This window comes from Phalacrocorax carbo, chromosome 7 (genome assembly GCF_963921805.1).
Source record: "Phalacrocorax carbo chromosome 7, bPhaCar2.1, whole genome shotgun sequence".
NCBI classification, from domain to species: Eukaryota; Metazoa; Chordata; class Aves; order Suliformes; family Phalacrocoracidae; genus Phalacrocorax; species Phalacrocorax carbo.
This window is the reverse complement of record NC_087519.1, coordinates 18062549-18079737: the sequence shown is the minus strand read 5'-3', so window position 1 is coordinate 18079737 and position 17189 is coordinate 18062549. Positions and strand designations below refer to the sequence as shown.

Sequence of the window (17189 nt, the reverse complement as noted above, 5' to 3'; positions counted from 1 at the left end):
ATCATCTGTAAATAATCTCATGTATTTAGCCAAAAGAAACCAAAAGCTATGTCTACTCAAGAATTCTACAAAGAGACATTTTAACCAGTTCCGTGAATGTAGGTATTCTAAAGCTCAGGAAGTTAGAAAAGAAGTGGACAGAAAATATAAGAAAGGAAGTGCCAATATCATCATGATCATAGAAGTGGAGTGAGCTGTCTAAATATATTTTTAAATAGCTTCAAAAGCTTTATCTAAGACAGAATATCAAGTCCGCTTTCTCTTAGTTGGTATTTCATAACCCTGAATGTTGTTATCTCTGGATTGAATACTATCACTTACACTCCTTCATATCCACTGAATTAGAAAATAAAACATCTTTATAACATGCCTTATTTTGGTGTAGAAATGATGAGGCCATGGCTTCCAAGAACAAATTCCTTTACAAGAATATACACCATGTTTTTGAGTCAGAAGTCTGAGTAAAGTTTAAATTTAGGATATTTTGTGAAAACTTGAAAAGTCTTCTCTGTAGGTCAAGCTGATTAGCATTTTAAAGGCAAACCATGTGAAGCTTCTGGGTTTAGCATACAAAATACCTTTCATAGATTTAATACTTTGTGTAATAGCAAATATTGGCATGTGTTAAATGAAACACTTTATAACCAACCCCAAAATACCAACTCTGTGATTCATAAATTGTGCAAGTTTCTTTTCACAAACACCTAAAGGATTTTGTAGAGCCGGAGCAAATAGTCCAAGAGGAAGGCTGTTCTGGATGGTGCATAAGGGATGCAGAGCACCTTCTGCTTTGCAGCCCTCAAAAGGAGTAGTGAAATCATGAATTCACATTAATCATCGGTTCAGCAAGTTCAGCAGCATCAACAAAGAGCTGAACCAAGGAAGTCATGTGGCTTCATGTTGTTATTTATCTGCTACTTTTTTCAACAGAGTGCTTGCTCAATGATAAGTAAACTTAGGGGCCTAATAGAAACTGTACCTATGTTCCCTTTCAGCAATACCTTCTTTGAGGTAAAATCAATATCCAACCAAGTCTGGAAGTTCCAGCGGTATCAGCTGATCATGACGTTCCATGACAGACCTGTCCTCCCACCACCAATGATTATCTTCAGCCACATCTACATAATCATCAAGCGAATCTGCTGCCGCTGCAAGAAGGGTGAAGGAGACCAGGATGAACGTGACAGGGGACTGAGTATGCAAGAAATCTTCTCTAAATTGATCCATTTGCACCATATTAGCAGAAAGCAGCAGATTTCCAATGCTGAACTATTTTGTTCATGTTGACGATCAAGTGTATTTGCAGAAGGTAGTATGGGACAAAATTTATACCATGTTAACAGCTCTTCAGCTCTCTGGGCTTAACTGAGAATATGCAATGCTGTGCTGCTAATGAAGACTTCAACATGCTTCCTTAAAACAGTGAGATGGCATCCACTTAATCCTGTTTTACCAAGTTCTAGTGAAATCCGTATGTTGGGAAGGGCAAAGAGCAAATTGAGAAGAAGGGATCACAGTTTCAAATGTCATCTATAGTGTCAGCTCTGTGATTATGAGCAATCTGTGTCTAAGAGTATCCCCACTTTCATTTTGCCATGTTAGAGATTCGTTTGTCCTTTCACAGGGGAATTGTGAGGATTCTTCTCCTAACATACTCTGTAATTGTTGATTATTATTTTCATGATATGCTTTATTGAAATAATCAGATGCTCAGAATTATCCCTGTATTTCTACATCTCACAAGAAACATATTTTGTTAAGTAATGCTATTTTTTGCATGGTATGCTTAAAAAAGAAAAAAAAGGGAAAAAAGTAAATGTAACACTCGCACCAAATACAAAGGGGCAAAGTCAATTAAAGGATGAACTGTTCCCAAGAGCTTATATTTCCCTTGGATTTTCCTTACATGATAGTAAATTTTTGGAGCTCTTATCCAAAGAATGTCTGGCAAACAATCTGTTATATTCGATTATCTGTTGCCTATAACTGGCAACCTTGCAAGAACAGTATTTGAATGAAGGCCCTGTCAAACTGGCAGAGATTGCACTTGTCTTTATTCTGTAAAATGTAGTCAGTTTGTTCAACATGTGGCACTGCTGTTAAAAAGTGCAAAGGTCACTGAGAAAATATAGCCCCCAGTGGATGGCCATAAAAGCAGATGATGGTCATTATGCATTACATTGCCTTCAGGGCTGTGGCTATATCTGGCTAAGCACACATTCCCTATTTACAATATAATCTGTTCATTTTGCACAGGAGTAGAATCTATAGTAGCGGTATGTCCAAAATAATATGCTAAATTGGATTTAAATTGATTACCAGAAGTTCAGAAATAGAAAACCCATATTTTGTTGTTCTGTTTTGCCCAGAGTTATTTCTGAATGATGAAGAGCTAAAAAACCTGTATGAGTTTGAAGAGCAGTGTGTAGAAGAATACTTCCAGGAAAAAGAGGATGAACAGCAGTCATCTAATGATGAACGCATCAGAGTTACCTCTGAAAGGTACCTATTATAAGAAAAAACCCACACCACTTCGCTGGAACAATATTTCCTTTTTTGTATCTTCATTGTAACCAAAGTTGAGTTAAGGTACAAAAGATTTAGATCTTGAAGAAAACCACCACCAATTCAGAAGCTGATGTGAATCCTGAGTAAATATCTGTGCAGGTGCATCTCTGACAAGAGCAAGCTTTTTGTTGTTCCTACTGGTATGTCACTTAAGGCTGCTGGTTTGGCTAGCTTTGGTATAAGAACATTTTTGTTCATGGTGAGTTTTTTCCCTCTCATCCATCTGAAGATGATAGTTATGCTTTTTATCTATTTGAGCAAATTACTACTTGTTGAGCTTCCAAAAGCTCATCCAACCATGAGAAACATATTGGAGCTTAATGACAAAATCATTGAGGATTTTCCCTTGGACCTATGGTTTATGCTGGGGTCCAGCACTCTCAGCTGCTGAATTTTACTCTCTGCCACAGATTGTCTTGGAAGCTTTGAACAAGATTTTTAGCTTTTCAGTACGAAGTTCCCCATTTAAAAGACAGGGAATATTCACATGTAAATCATTAAGCTATTCTGAAGGACTAAGTAACGTTGGCATACTGCAGTGTAAGCACACAGTGATAATGGCAGCAGCACCTTTTTACCAAGTCATTTGGCAGGACTGTTCCCAATGGCTCTGCCTATTCTGTTAGTAGTTCTAAGTCAGAGGATGGTGAAAAATTCTCCCCGTAATGAAAATAATACACAGTTTAAACACTCTTTCACCTTAATCTACCTCACAGTATTCTAATGATGAACTACTCCATATCTATTTGTCTGTCTGTCTATCTATCATCTGTCTGTCTGTCTATCTTCCTTTTAACATTTCTTATGAAGTAGTTCTGTGAGCCATGTAATTCTTTAACAGATAAACATCTTTCTCTTGAAAGGAAGCACTGAACATCTTGCACTATTATATGTGAAGTCTGAGAATAGAGGAGTAAATAAAATCTGCTATGTGTATTCTAGTAGTTTCTATCGCACTATTTATCCATGGCAATTTGTCAAAATCCTAGGTATTGTGGCAGAGAATAAAGCAGGGCTGGTAAGCCTCACTGATTTACTACAGTCTATGGCCACAAAGCAGATTTGCTTATTTATCACGGCTTCTTGCTCCAGATGCTTCATCATCTTTTGTGTGTGAGAGCAAAAGAATGTGACTTTAATTTCCACAGTTGTTTTACTAGTGTATGATCTCTAAGTCACATTCTAATGGATTACTTTTATACACATTCTTGTGGTACCATCACTTCCATTGTAAAATAAATGATAAGAGAAAATGGGAAAAAGTATCACTTTAATTGAACTACACAATAATTGCACTCTCTTCAGCTGATACATAATTGAAAGGTATTTCAAGAGCTAAAGTAATCCCATACACACCAGCATATGTTCTCTCTTATACAGCTACAAACCTGTTCTACAACAGGTCTTGATGCTATTTTAAGCATGTAATTAGAAAGTATTTTTCATGTAATTAATTGATGCTTCACAGTGAAAGAGAACAACTGAATGTGAAGTGGGTGGCACACTCAGAAATATTAGCAGTAGGCTGTCCCTAAGGGCTGTACCTTTGTTACTCTTCTGGCATGTAATTAAGGGCAAAGTTCAAATAGCCCTCTCATATGGTGTATGGAAGGCATAGATAACAAGAAAATGCACGTGCTTTTGGTGCTACACATAGGAAAAAAAGAATGATGCATGATACATAGCACAAAATTCTGCCTTATGAAGAAATCAGTAGCTGGGTGCCTAAACATGTTACTGTGCCATTCCACACCTTCTATTCTCTGCTTCCTCTTTTATACCCAACAGAGTTGAAAATATGTCTATGAGGCTAGAAGAAGTGAATGAAAGAGAACATTTTATGAAAGCTTCTCTTCAAACAGTTGACCTTCGACTCTCTCAGTTGGAAGAGCTATCTGGTCGAATGGTGAATGCTCTTGAGAAACTGGCAGGTATCGACAAATCTGAGCTGACGTATACACGTTCACGGGCTTCATCTGAGTGTGACGCTACATATCTCCTAAGACAAAGCAGTGTTAACAGCTCTGATGGCTACAGCATGTACAGACACCATGTCGGTGGCGATGAGTTAACATATGATGACAGTACCACTCCTATGTCGCCAGCAATGGGATTGCGTAAAAAAGCCCATTCTGTCGGTACCAAAGAAGATGGAGCAGAGCCAAGGATGCTGGTTCCAGAACACCACACCAATCTCCATTATACCGCTAGTGCTAATGCAGTCACCACAGCAGATTGCAGTAAATCTACATTAGAAATGGCCCAGAACATTTCCAGAGCCCATTCTAGTTCAGGTGGTTTTGGGGATGAAACACAGGGGATTTTCAAGAGTGGTGGAATTGTTCCTCAAAATATAGACCAGATGGATGCTGTTACAAACAGACAGTCAGTACCAAGATCAGATTTTCAGAACACTCAGTTAAAAGTAGAACGTACCAAGTTAGAAGCAACCATCTCTTATCCCTTGGACAAATCTAAAGCAATACATTATTTTCCTCCTGAAACATTCAGTGCTTGTCAAACCACTATGATGAAGTCAAGGAGCTTTATAATGGCACAGGGTGGGAAGCTGGTTGGAGGAGTTAACAACTGGACCACAGAGTATAGTACCATCACAGATCAGGTGTACCCTTCTACAATTGAACAGTGGGCCACAGAGTGGAAATATGAAGTTCAGCAGCAACTTTCTCAAGAACGTCCTCCAGAATATCCTGGTTTTACCTCTGAAGCAGAAAGGCAAGCAGAGCAGAAACAGTTACAGATGGACACAGACGATGACAGTGATGTTGGTGAAGCAGGTATGAGTGCATCTTACACCTCTATGTCTCCCCCTGTCAGGGCTGAGAAAGAGAATTTATTATCAGTAAAGCCAGAAAGGACTTCTGGGTTCCCATCAGTGCGGTCGAAGAGTTTGCATAGCCATTCTCGGAAAGCCAGGTCTGTAAAGGACAAATTAAATAGACCAAGACATGCCAGCAGCGTAACTAATTTGGTGGTAGCATTTGGCAGTGCAACAGAAGAACAGAAAGCTATGCAAGAAAATGCATCCACAGAAACTGAATGTTAAAGTGGCTTATGGCTCCTGTTTTATTGACAGTCAAGAAAGCAGCATGATTATTTGAACAAATTATGGATTTTTAAATTAATTTCCAAAGAAGAATTTTGCATATATTTGTTTCTTTTCATTTTAAACTTAATAAATACATGTTCTGTTCTGAAATAAATGGTTGCTGGGTCAGGTGAAAGAGAGATATTCTCTCAGGGCAGATAAAAAGTAGACACAATCCACAGATGCCAACAGTACAGAGCTTTCTTTGTTCCATTTTGACCACCCTCATAAGCTCATTTATGGAGAAGCTCTTTATAAAAGCTCTTGAAGGACAATATTATAATCTAATAATTAAGAAAATGGTTTTTCTTCTTTTTTATCAGAAGACTTCTTAAACTGAACAAATTTTTAACCAGCCTTAGTTTTTATTTTTACTTATGCAGCTGGTTTCATTGTGGCCATTGTGTTTTTCAGATCAAACAAAATTGTTGGAGGCAAGGAAAAATTATGCAGTCCCCTCTTTCACTTCTGCTTTCATGCATGCTTCTTAGCTCCTCTTTCAGAAAGGCACAACGTAGCCATTTTCATCCACTAAAATAGGTCTGAGAGGCAAAATACAGTTGTGTTTGGAGAAACCTGACATGGAAAGCCATGTGTAGACATATTCTTGACCTGTCCTTGAACTTGAATGACATAATCTTTCTTTCAGGATCATATCTGTCCCCACCCCAAAAGCATGCTGACAGCCTTAAATTGTTGAAAAGCAATGACCATTGTTTCAAAATGTTTAGGGAGATCTTAAGTATATGAAGTATATGGAGTTTTTAATAACATGAATCCGAGGTCTGCATTAGAGTTTTGTATAAATGGGGATTACAATAGAAGTCCATGTAGAGTAAAAATCTGTTGTTTTTTTTTTAAATGCCTGCAAGGGAAAACAAAACAAAACAAAAACAGGAAAGGTTTTCTGATCAGGTGATCAGAATGTAGCCAGTTTGTGTTTGAAGCAAATCTACTGTGATAAATTAATCTTTCATTTTGTAATTTCATTATGACAATGCATGAGGAACAAGGAACAGCTTCTAGGAGTCAGTATGAAATGTATGAAATTTCCAGATGAGAATAGAAATTCCATACATTTTCTTGAGTAAATTTCAAAAACAAATGTCAAAGGGAAAAAAGGTCTCTATAGCAAAAGTGTTTTTTATCCCTCAATGACTAAGACTGGAAATCCACATCTATAGTTACAGTTTCCCAGCACACTTGTCTCACCAGTGGCATTCTAAGTACTAGGTTTTGATAGTTTTCATCATAATGGTATAATGTTGTTTGCCTCATTCTTCTCTGTTACTTTTTAGGGATTTTGTTTTCCCAAATATTCAGCACCTCTCTTTGCAGGGGATGCATACCGTTGAACAGACAAGTAAGAAAATGAGTTAAAGGCTTGTTATTTGTTCACAGAATACTGGTCAAAAGTTGATGTGTTGGGACTTATTAATATACTATTTTGAAACAACAACATTTTGTTTTTTCCCCCACTATCAGCTCTACAGTATGTAGGTCACAGTATCCCACTCAATAATACTGCTCACAGCATTCTGAAATGCAGAGATTGATGGAAGACTCTACAAATGCACTGATGGCATCAGCTTTTTATTGTTTGTATTATATTTTCATACTCCATCCATACTTATACTTTGAAGTACTGTTACCATACTGCCTGATCATGGCAACTGCATAGACATTTCTGAAAGTTCAGTCATCATTTACTATGGATTTTTGCTAGCTTAGTCTTACTAGCAGGTTTCCTGGTTTCACTGTTGTCAGAACAGTGTTTACATTTTGTTTTTCATGCAGGCTGCTCCTTTATTCAACGTTAGGGAACCTGACATTTTGTAAAAACAGAATGACATTTGAAATTGTTTCACTTCCATGTTTACTTCTGTGTTACCATTCTATGCAACTACATAGCCATTTTGTACGTGTGGTAAAAATAGCCTCCAATTTGCCAATGCCTTTTTATTGTTTGCCTGTACACTCACCAGAAACTGATTTATTAATGAACACAAAGGGATGCAGCTTTTCAGCACTTTGCTGAAAAAGCAGTGTGCATTTTGTTCAACATTGTGGAATGAAATAGTGTGTTGCATACCTTGTTACGTTGTTTTTCTAAAATGTGTGTTAAATCATGCTCTGTTTGACCAGTTATTTTTTTTAGCATTTACATTACAAATTTATCAGATAGATGTAGATTTGAAACAAAATTGTATTACCTTTGTATTTATTTACTCCCTTTGTGTGAAAATATTTATAAAGAAACACATTAAAAAGATGTGAAATTATTTCAATATAACAAATTTTTCACTATAATGATATCAAAACACTTCACTTATCTGTTTCTTCTTATGCAGTGCATGGGCTGAATACTTTATAAGCAAGGTTTCTTTTTTTAATATTTGCCAGTAATTTTCCATAAAGTTCTTTATAAGGCCCGAATGTTTTCTGTGCTCTTGCATAGGATGAGCTGAATTTATAACCTCTCTGCCATTAAACATGAAGTAACTACACTGTTCTTGGCAGAGTTATTTTAGACATACAGCCATTTTAATAAGATTTAAATATGGCTCTGTATGTGCATAGAAGGCCGATGGTAGATTTGGAGCACACTAAACAGAATAACAATCAACACTTTTTCATGTCTGCCTACATGCTTTCTTGAATACTGGCTGAAAGGATGCAAACACAGAATTTGCATTTCTGAAGAGGCATGTTTAATACTGCTTTTCAGAAAGATGCATCCCTCCTGTTGCTAAGCATGTGGTGACTACACAGCAGCATCACTGTGAATTCCACTTATCATTTCTTATTATGTGCTTGACCAATATTGAACCAGGTCAAGCCTAAAGAGTATGTACTCTAAGGCTATGTCTATGCAGAGACATTACACTGACATAATTTAAGTTTGTGCACCTTACACTATCTTGCAGTACATACATTTCCCTGTCCCTCAAGGCAAATGTTTTAAACACAGTGACTAATTGTCAGGTTTTTAGCTATACCAGCTGATTCTACAAGTTACCCCCCTTTTACATTGCATCATTCTGGGACTAGCTTGTCTTTGTTCTTGCAAGGCTCTCCTACTGCAGAGTCATTCTTTCCATTTTAGATGCTGGATTTTAATACCCAAGCACCAAGAAAGTCCATTTTCCATATTACTTAGTAATGAATTAAAGTAGCCATTGAAACCTTCCAACTATGGTTTCTCCATACCACTTCTTTGGATGCTTTCCTAGGTTCCGGGCTTGACTGTCATCTTTGGCAAACTGCATATCTGTCCTTCTAAATAAAAAGAATACCAGTATCTGTAAGGCCTTGTCAGAAAACAGGAACCTGAGGAGGGTGCATGACCAAAGATGTCACAGGATTATTTCATCAGATCTGCAAGATGCATAGGATTGTGCCCTGTTTCGGGTGTTCTGGGTAGTTAACCCACTGACACAAAGCCAGTTTGCTGCTAAGCACTTGCTACGGAGGAGGTGAGTTTTCAGAGTGACAGCAGCACTTGGACATGTCATTGGGGTCTTACTTAGTAGTGTCATTGCCAGCATATCACTTCTGAACCACTGTCCTGTCTGACTGGTCACTTCTAGTTGAACTAGTATTACACTCAAAAACTTTTTATGAACAAAAAGGAGACACAGCTTTTATGTAAAGTCAGGAATTTATTGTTAGTGCAACAAATTTTAACAACCTAATATATGAATTATTATTAGTCTAGCCCTAATTACAAGAGAGGAGAGACAAGAAGACAGGAGAGAAAAGAATACTATTATCCTAGTACAGGGAAAAAACCCAATACGGTAAAATTGATATATGCACAATTCCTGCTATCTAGCCCTTTTTTTTTTTAATGTTAATGCTTACATTTGTACTGATCCTCTGGGTCTAATGGTCAGTGGCTGCAATGGAGGTAGTTACAGAATATTACCAGCTGTCAGCATCCTAGGTCCTTTGCTAGGGTCAGCATGATATTGATGTTGCTGGTTTCTTTTTCCTTATTTTTTGCTTGCTTAGGGGCATTTTTATGTTTGCTACCAACTTTATATCTTGTTTTTCTTCACTGGCCTTCGAATCCTACAATTACACCTGAATTTCCTAAAAATTAGAAAATTAGCAATTAGAAAAATTGCTTTCACAGCTAAACAAACGAAGGGACAGCTTGAGGCACGTTAAGGCAAGTTCAGAGAAAGCAGTCATGCTAAGCCTCAGTCCTGAGGCCTTACAAAGTCAGAATAAAGCCTGTGGTGTGTTACTAGCAGTGACAATACTCTATTTACTGGGCTACAAGGCTACATAAGCCCTAGAGGTGTTCTCCTCTCACTACAGCCACTGCAAATAAATGCTCTACTGCATGCAGTGGTCACCTGAGCTGAATATTTCAGCCTAATTGTGGATTTTGATCCCACATTGGGATCCAGCCTGAGACAGAAAACAGATGTAAGGACCTGGTTGATATGGCCATTTAATGCCCATTTCAACTGGTGCCAGGGTCCGGGGGGGTGGGTGATACTCAAAAAACAGCACACAGCAGTAGTTTGGATTGCAGGCTGACAAACCACAAGCCTGGGGAGAAGTGAGACAAGAGCTACAGATTTCCTTAAAACTGCAATCTTCTTTTGCCTTTTTCAACTTCTCGCCTTATCTGCAGAAACAAAATTTGCTATGGCGGAGTGGTGATTTATGGTTGATGCCCTGTATCTTTACAATGGATGTAAGGTATGTCTTGATAATGGGGTTTAAATTACTCTTCGCAGTTGTTCAGCCAAAATGTTTAAGTGCCTGTATCCACCTTTTGCTTGGTGTTAAACTTATTGAAAAAGGAGTTACATAATTTCATCTGCCTGTTCCTCTTTTGTCTCCACAACATTAAAACTCCTATGAAACCACAGTGCTTCATCCTGCACGATTCTAGATGCAAGCATCTCCCTTTTCTTGGGCTAATTGGACTGCTATGCTCAGCAAGCTATTGTCTGAGCAGACCAACTGCCTTCAAAAATGGTCATGGAAAAAGATTGGATTCTAGTTTGGGAGTACTGGTAATCTGATAGTCACTATCACAATACCTATGTAAAATAGCCCAAGCCAAGGTGGAACATTGTACCAATAAATAGCTCCAAACAACTCTAGGCAAAACCTACATAACGATTAACAAGAGAAGTACCCTTATGTAACATAGCGAAGTTCAACACCATTAAATCTCCACACTGACAATACTACTTCCACTTTGCAGATGTGCCTTGAGAAGGAGGCTTTTTTCCTGACATACTTCAAGAAACTAAAACCTTTGTGTAGTTTTTGTATCTTTTGTGTATCTTCGGCCAAGACTATCAAAATTGCTGTTTTATGTAAATAATCACATTTTAAATATTATTCTGCTGGATCTTCACCGAGGACACTCAGGAAAGAGATTTTTTTTTCAACGGCTTAATAAATTTAAGGCATAATGTTTTTCTTCTATAAGAGTTAATACAGACCTGTAGGGCTGGCTTCCTCACAAGTCCCCAACAACAGTCCCACACTTCTGAGTGCAGGCTGAGGCAATTTGGGTGGGCAAACTTTTGAGTGCAGAAGTAGGGAGGTGTCCAGGTAAAGCAATAAACTGTAACGCTTTCAGTGAAAAATAGAACAGACTTTTATCAGTGAATACTTGACTTGCAGACTTGCCACATACTTGCTGTAGCTCTGGGCACATAGCTGAGCTCTGAAATCAGACAACACGTATGTTTCTGTGTCTTGGAGTTCAAACCCATAATTGAACCATTCTTCAGAAAGCTATGAAAAGACGTAAATTGCCATAGAAATACAGGCCTGGAAGAGATCATCTATACTGAGGCAAGTTCAGCAATGTCAATAGCATCAGTGGCAGATGGTGATTTAACCGGTTCTTGAACATGTCTAATGAAAGCCATTCTCTAATCTGCTGAGAGATCAAAAGGGACTGTTATGAAAATGTTTTGATTTAACCCCAGCCCTCATACATTGCACAAGCCAAAGTGCTTCCCCAACCACAGAGCTGTCTTGTAACAGCTGAAGCGCTGGTTGTACCAGAACTTTTAGGAAGATACCTGATCTCATGTGCAGTAAATGCAGCAGGTTATGCACCATAGCCATAGCTAAGCAGATAATTATCTTCAATGTTACAAGCTATTTGCAATGTATCTAAAAAGAGGCTCCAGGAAACTGCCACACAGCATGCAGGGTGTGATACCACCAGGACAGCAGGCCAAGCTGGCTCTGGGAGGGCCATGACAGTACACAAGTGTAATGGTCCCAGTCAATCTAGCACATAGGAGCTATCACTGAATAACTTAATGTTGAGGCAAGGAAAATAACTCCGCTGAGTGAAAAATTTTTTTTTTTAAAATTAGAGAGAATAAAAATAGACATCTGCAGTCTTTTCAGGTCAGCTGGCTTTGCTGCATAGCTAGCTTCCCGCCATTCTTTCAAGACTGTTCTTATAGAACAAAGGCATTCTCAGAAACCTCTAGTTTAGCAAAACTGTTTGAAAAAAGTGAGCGAGGCAAGCAGGGATGGCTGGAGATGGGCAGGCAGTTCATTGCATTGCCAAAAAGAAGTCAGGATCCAGAGGATTTCCCTGCCTGCCCTACCCCTGCTGCCCCCCCCACCTCCCCCCACCCATCCTACCTTCCTATCCTGACCTACCCTACCTGCCCTCTTGCCTTGCTGGCCCTGCCCTACCAGCCTACCCTGCACTACTTGCCCATCCTGCTCTGCCTGTCTGCACTGCCTGCTTGTATCGCACTGCAAGCTGTGACAGAATTAACTTGCTCTTCCAAAATACTCCATTCTGTCAAATCAGCTTTCTCCTCCCACTGGCATAAAACTCATCCAGTGGCAACTTGTGACCAGTTCCAACAACAGTCCTTAGAAATCTTGTGATCTTGTGTTTAATGAGAGCTTAGTTTTGATTTTGTTTCTACCTTTTCAGAATGGCACTGCAATTTAAATGTGTCAGTGCAGTCCTTAATGGAAAGTTGTGCTATCCTGTGCTCATTCTCTCAAGCGTAAGATTGCATTTGCAGCCATTCCTCAGAAGGCTCTGTGCTGATGCAGAAATACTCCTGTAACTCTGACATTGCATAAATAATTGTCATTTTTAATATCACTGGCAAATTTGTGTATATGTAATTTCAAGCCGAGCAGGTTTGGGCAGTTTCTGCCTTCCTTGCCCCCTCGCTTCCTCTTCCCCTTTTCTGATTTTAATTTCCTTTCAACAATGTTCTGAATATGAGCAAAAAACTTTAAAGAATAAAAGATGAGGGCAAGTCCCGCAGTATTTCTCACTTATCAAACATCCAAGGGATTTAGCGTGTGAAGGGGGCAAGTCATGAGCAGGAGAGGAGCTGTGACTTGCTCTCACAGCACTGTCGGGCACTCCGCATTCCACCACCTTCTGCAGCACAGTGCACTCTCTAAACGGACATGGGCTGAGCCTGAGACCGCATCAGGCTGAATAATGCCACTTAGACAATGATGTCTGCAGCATAAAATAAAAATCGTACATGTGAAAATACAGGATAAAGCAGGGAACTGTCTGCCAACATCAAATAAGATAGGACCCTTGTGCAAGGAGGTGCATTTGTTTTAAAAAAAAACAACACAATGGGATTGTCTTTATCTTCTCCACTTGCAAGTCCAAGAGTAGTGTATTGTTATGGAGGTGCTTGCTGGTGTTCTCCCCTGGACTGTTGAATAGCTTTAAATGTATGCACATGGTACTTCTTTCTTCAATGTAGGCAGATGCCAGTGGGTTGTTTCCCTCTTCCCTGTTGAAACAAATCTCCTTGCTGCATCAGTGGGGCATCTCATCTAAATTGTGGAATCCAGATTGTGCCCTAAAGTCTGTTCTTTCATTGAACATTCACCCCTTGAGTTCACCAAAAAATCCCATGGGCTATAATGCAATGTAATGTGCTTCCTATTAATGATAGTAAGGGGAGACCTTGACCCTGCAGCTGATGCTGGGTGCTGTATGTGTCATTTTGTGTCTAAAAATGTGTCTGTTTTTCTGGAGTCTTCTAGTTCTCTGCTGTCTTTATGTCATGGTGATATTACAACACTACTATGCTGTAGCAGGCCCTTACTGATGTTAGCTTGCATGTGAGCTGTTACAGAAAAATGACAGTATGCTGACCAAAACCGTGCTTTTTAATAGGGTGAGGCTGCAGTGTCCAAATATCAGCAGTTACTTTGGCAGGTCCTGGCATTCCACTCATGCCGCTAACCCATGGGCCTTGGCAGTGACCTATGCTTGGCTCATAGCTGGAACCATCACTGTGGTGCACCAGCTAGCACAGGAACTGGCAGCCCTTCTTACCCTGCCCGATCCACCAGACCTGGCTTCAAATTCTGGTGAGGCCTGGCTGGTTTTACCCAATTTCTTTGCACTTGGACCACCAGCAGGAGAACTCAAACTCTCCCCTTTCCTTAGGTCTCACAGCTGGCAGACCTGTGTGGTCCCACTCTGCGTCTCTTGAGTAAACCTCATTTGCATCCAAACTGTTGCTTCTTGTAGGAAGTATTTCCACTGCGGAGGCCAAGCTCATCGCAGTCAGTGCTCACCTAAACTCCTGCAACATGGACCTTTAAGGGTGCCAAGGGCCACTAAGCAAATGTGAGTAGTTACCCAGTTTCTTATCAGAAGCGATACCAGTGTTAGATTTTGGCAGTTTAGGTGGGCGACTGCATTCTTCTCATGTTCTAGAGAAGCTCAAGTGAGCAATCCATGAGTACCTGGAAAGCTTAAGGGAAGGGAATTACAAGGGTGTTAGGTCTGCATCCACCTCCAGCAGTTGGCACAGTTACAGCAACCAGCCAGGAGGGTGGCCCTTCGGTAGCAGCCTGGACGCTTCACCCATAGATCATATACATGCTACGGCTGTAACATGATACGCCTTGTGTAACACGTGACAGCGAGAAGAACCTGGTAGCAGTAGTCGACTCCTCACGGGGCTGGATTTTTACTGCTGATCTGAGACAACCCCGGGTTGCGATAAAAACCTGCTTTCGCAGGCCCCATGCGGAGGTTTCAGAGTCTCGCAGTGGCTGAGAGGCCAAACCATGGAAATCCTCTGCTTCAGCCCTCACTGTAACATGCCCCACGCAGGCCCCTGTATTTGTGATAGCTCTTCTCTCAGGCAGGACAGGGAGAGAACCGACCTTCAGCCTGTCGCCCAGCGGCAGCTCGGAGCAGGTGCTCCCACCGCGGGGTCCCGGCCTGCCCTCGGAGGCCCCGCCCCCGCGGCGGGACGAGGCGAGGGAGGTCTTCCAGGGAGTCAGTAAGATACGGTAACCCGAGCCCGCCGCCAGCGCGGTCAGAGACAGCAACGCTCGCTGCAGCTGCCGTTCCGTGAAGCGCCCACTAAAAGTGGACACAACGTTAGTGACTGGGTTGCTGGGGCGTGCTGACAGCATCCACCCGACCGCGGCTGCTTGGGCCCTCCGCGCCGCCGTACGCGGCCGCTCCCCCGCCCCTCGCTCCCCCCAAAATGGCCGCGCCGGTAGAGCCCGCCTTAGTCCGCCGCCCTTCGGGGTCACCGCTGCCCGCCCGCTGCCGGCGGTAGAGGGGCGCTGGGCCGGTCGACGGCCCCCCTCGCGGGGAGGCGGAGGGAGCCGCGGGGACCTCCATGAGGGGTTGTGGCCGACCCAGGCCGGGCCTGCCCAGGCGGCTGGCTCCTCCCTTGGGGAAGGAGGGTGCGCGGGGGCCGCCTCCCGCCGGGGCCGCCGCCGTGTGACTGGGAGCGTAGCCCCGGGTGGCTGCGGGGCGCCGGGCCTGAGCCGGCGGGCGTCGGCACCCTGCCCCCGGGGGACGGGGTCTCCCGGGCCCGTCCCGGCCCGCCGCGCCCTCCCCGTCCCCGCCCGTCGGCGTCCCCGCCGGCAGCGACGATGTTCTCTCTGAAGCAGCCCAAGCCCACCTTTAAGTCCTACCTTCTGCCGCTGCCTCAGGTAACACCGTTTTATTTCCGCTAGCGATCTGCCTGGCTCTTCCTTCCCCCCCGGCCCAGGCCCCGTCCTCGGCCCTGGTCGCGGTGCCGCCGCCGGGGCCGCCTTCCCGGCGCGGCTGGGCCGGAGCGGGGCCCGCGGCTCTGCCCCGAGCTTCTCCCCCGCTCGCCCCGAGGGTGGCGGCCCGCGCTCCCTGGGGGTTACCGAGGGCCCCGGGGCAGCCCCCGTCGCACGGGGAGACAAAAGCCGTGAGACCGGTGTGAAGCGCAGCCTGTTGGCCTGGTCTGAGAAGCCGCGGTCAAACACGAAGTGAGCGTGTGCAGCTGACAAGCCCGAACTTTGGTCAAGGAACAGAGCATTTACCGAAAACAGTCCTGAGTTGACTAAAACTGGCCACTGGGGGATTATTTTGGAAAGTTATGAATAATGCTTCAGGTGTTCGGGCTCGCTTTCCTCTTTGTGCTGGGTGGGAACAGCGTTATCTGCGTTATGCAAAGGATGAAGCTCTCACTGTAGCCGTGATTTCACATTTAAAGCGTGGCTGATGGCATAAGCAAGAAAAGCAAGTATATCTATCAAGTATATACAGTAGAATACTACATATAGTGTCTATGGTATCAAGCATATTTAGTAGAACCACCAGGAATTTTGTGTGGTCTGGGTGTGCACTCGACAGAATGCGATTTTTATTTATTTATTTTAGACAAGGCAGGACCTCTTCTAACAACATGCTTGACGTGTTGACTCATTTTTCCTTTTTCACAGTTACTTGGTAAAAGTGAAATGTCGATGCAATGTAGTTCTGGGTGTTCCTAGTTCTGGGAAATGGTGATACTGCTGTCAGTGTAAGAACCATAGGTATTAAGGTTATTTCACTGAAGGTTCTAGTCTTTTTATAGAAGTATTTTTATTTTTAAGGTTTGGAATTAGAATGCAAGTAGGCGTGTATGTGTTCTTGGCCTTGTTTTTTTTTTTTTTAAAACTTTTCCTATGGTGGAAAGTCATTCATGTTAAAAGTTGGTAGATTTTTGTGTAAACTTGAGTGTCCATATCAGTGTAAAGCTTCTTGTAGGACTTGAGCCTTTATGGAATGTCAAGCCAAATTGCTTTCCGTTCGTTCTGTGACTTGTCATAGCCTCGGTTACACAATTAGTTAAGCATTAGCACTTCAAATATTATATTATTATTCTGGTACAAAGCTAAATATACACTAAAATGTTAATATCTTTACAGAAAACCATTGCTATGATTGGATCCTAGCTCTTTAAGATCAGCTTTTTAAATTAAAAGAAGAGCTCTCTCTTTTGCCTAAATAGATCAGACTTGTGTCTGACTGTGAAGTTCTGGTTCTTAAGTAAATTCTAATTTTTTTCCCGTCAGGCTGAAGACCATATAGCATCAGAACCAAGGATTAAAAAACTGGAACCAGTACTCTTGCCAGGTAGGCAAAAACCAGAAATTTGACAGGTATCTCAACAAGGATATATTTAAGCCTTTTGCTTATTATAATAGAATTGGTAAAATATAGATTTCCCTATTTTACTGTGAT

General features: G+C 41.8%; 2 protein-coding genes across 2 annotated transcripts in view; both read left to right on the top strand.

Annotated features, from left to right (window-relative positions):
- The first annotated feature begins 658 nt into the window (after positions 1-658).
- On the top strand, positions 659-7840 carry LOC135314296 (transient receptor potential cation channel subfamily M member 1-like). The gene is made up of 3 exons (XM_064456600.1): positions 659-1195; positions 2370-2502; positions 4357-7840. Exons 1-3 carry the CDS (start codon positions 898-900, stop codon positions 5633-5635), a joined length of 1710 nt encoding a protein of 569 aa, XP_064312670.1. The 5' UTR covers positions 659-897; the 3' UTR covers positions 5636-7840.
- Positions 7841-14998: 7158 nt separating this feature from the next.
- MTMR10 (myotubularin related protein 10) overlaps positions 14999-17189 on the top strand; it is a 40822-nt gene continuing 38631 nt past the window's right edge. The window contains exons 1-2 of the mRNA XM_064456597.1: positions 14999-15643; positions 17021-17081. Coding sequence (XP_064312667.1) covers positions 15584-15643; positions 17021-17081 — 121 coding nt within the window. The 5' untranslated portion in view covers positions 14999-15583. The remainder of the gene's footprint in view (positions 15644-17020; positions 17082-17189) is intronic.

Excerpts from the sequence above, each read along its gene's own strand:
- LOC135314296 (XM_064456600.1), top strand. The coding sequence starts at position 898 with ATGTTGTTATTTATCTGCTACTTTTTTCAACAGAGTGCTTGCTCAATG. Across the intron at positions 1,196-2,369 it reads TGAACGTGACAGGGGACTGA|AGTTATTTCTGAATGATGAA; the intron begins GTATGCAAGAAA and ends TGTTTTGCCCAG. Across the intron at positions 2,503-4,356 it reads ATCAGAGTTACCTCTGAAAG|AGTTGAAAATATGTCTATGA; the intron begins GTACCTATTATA and ends TATACCCAACAG.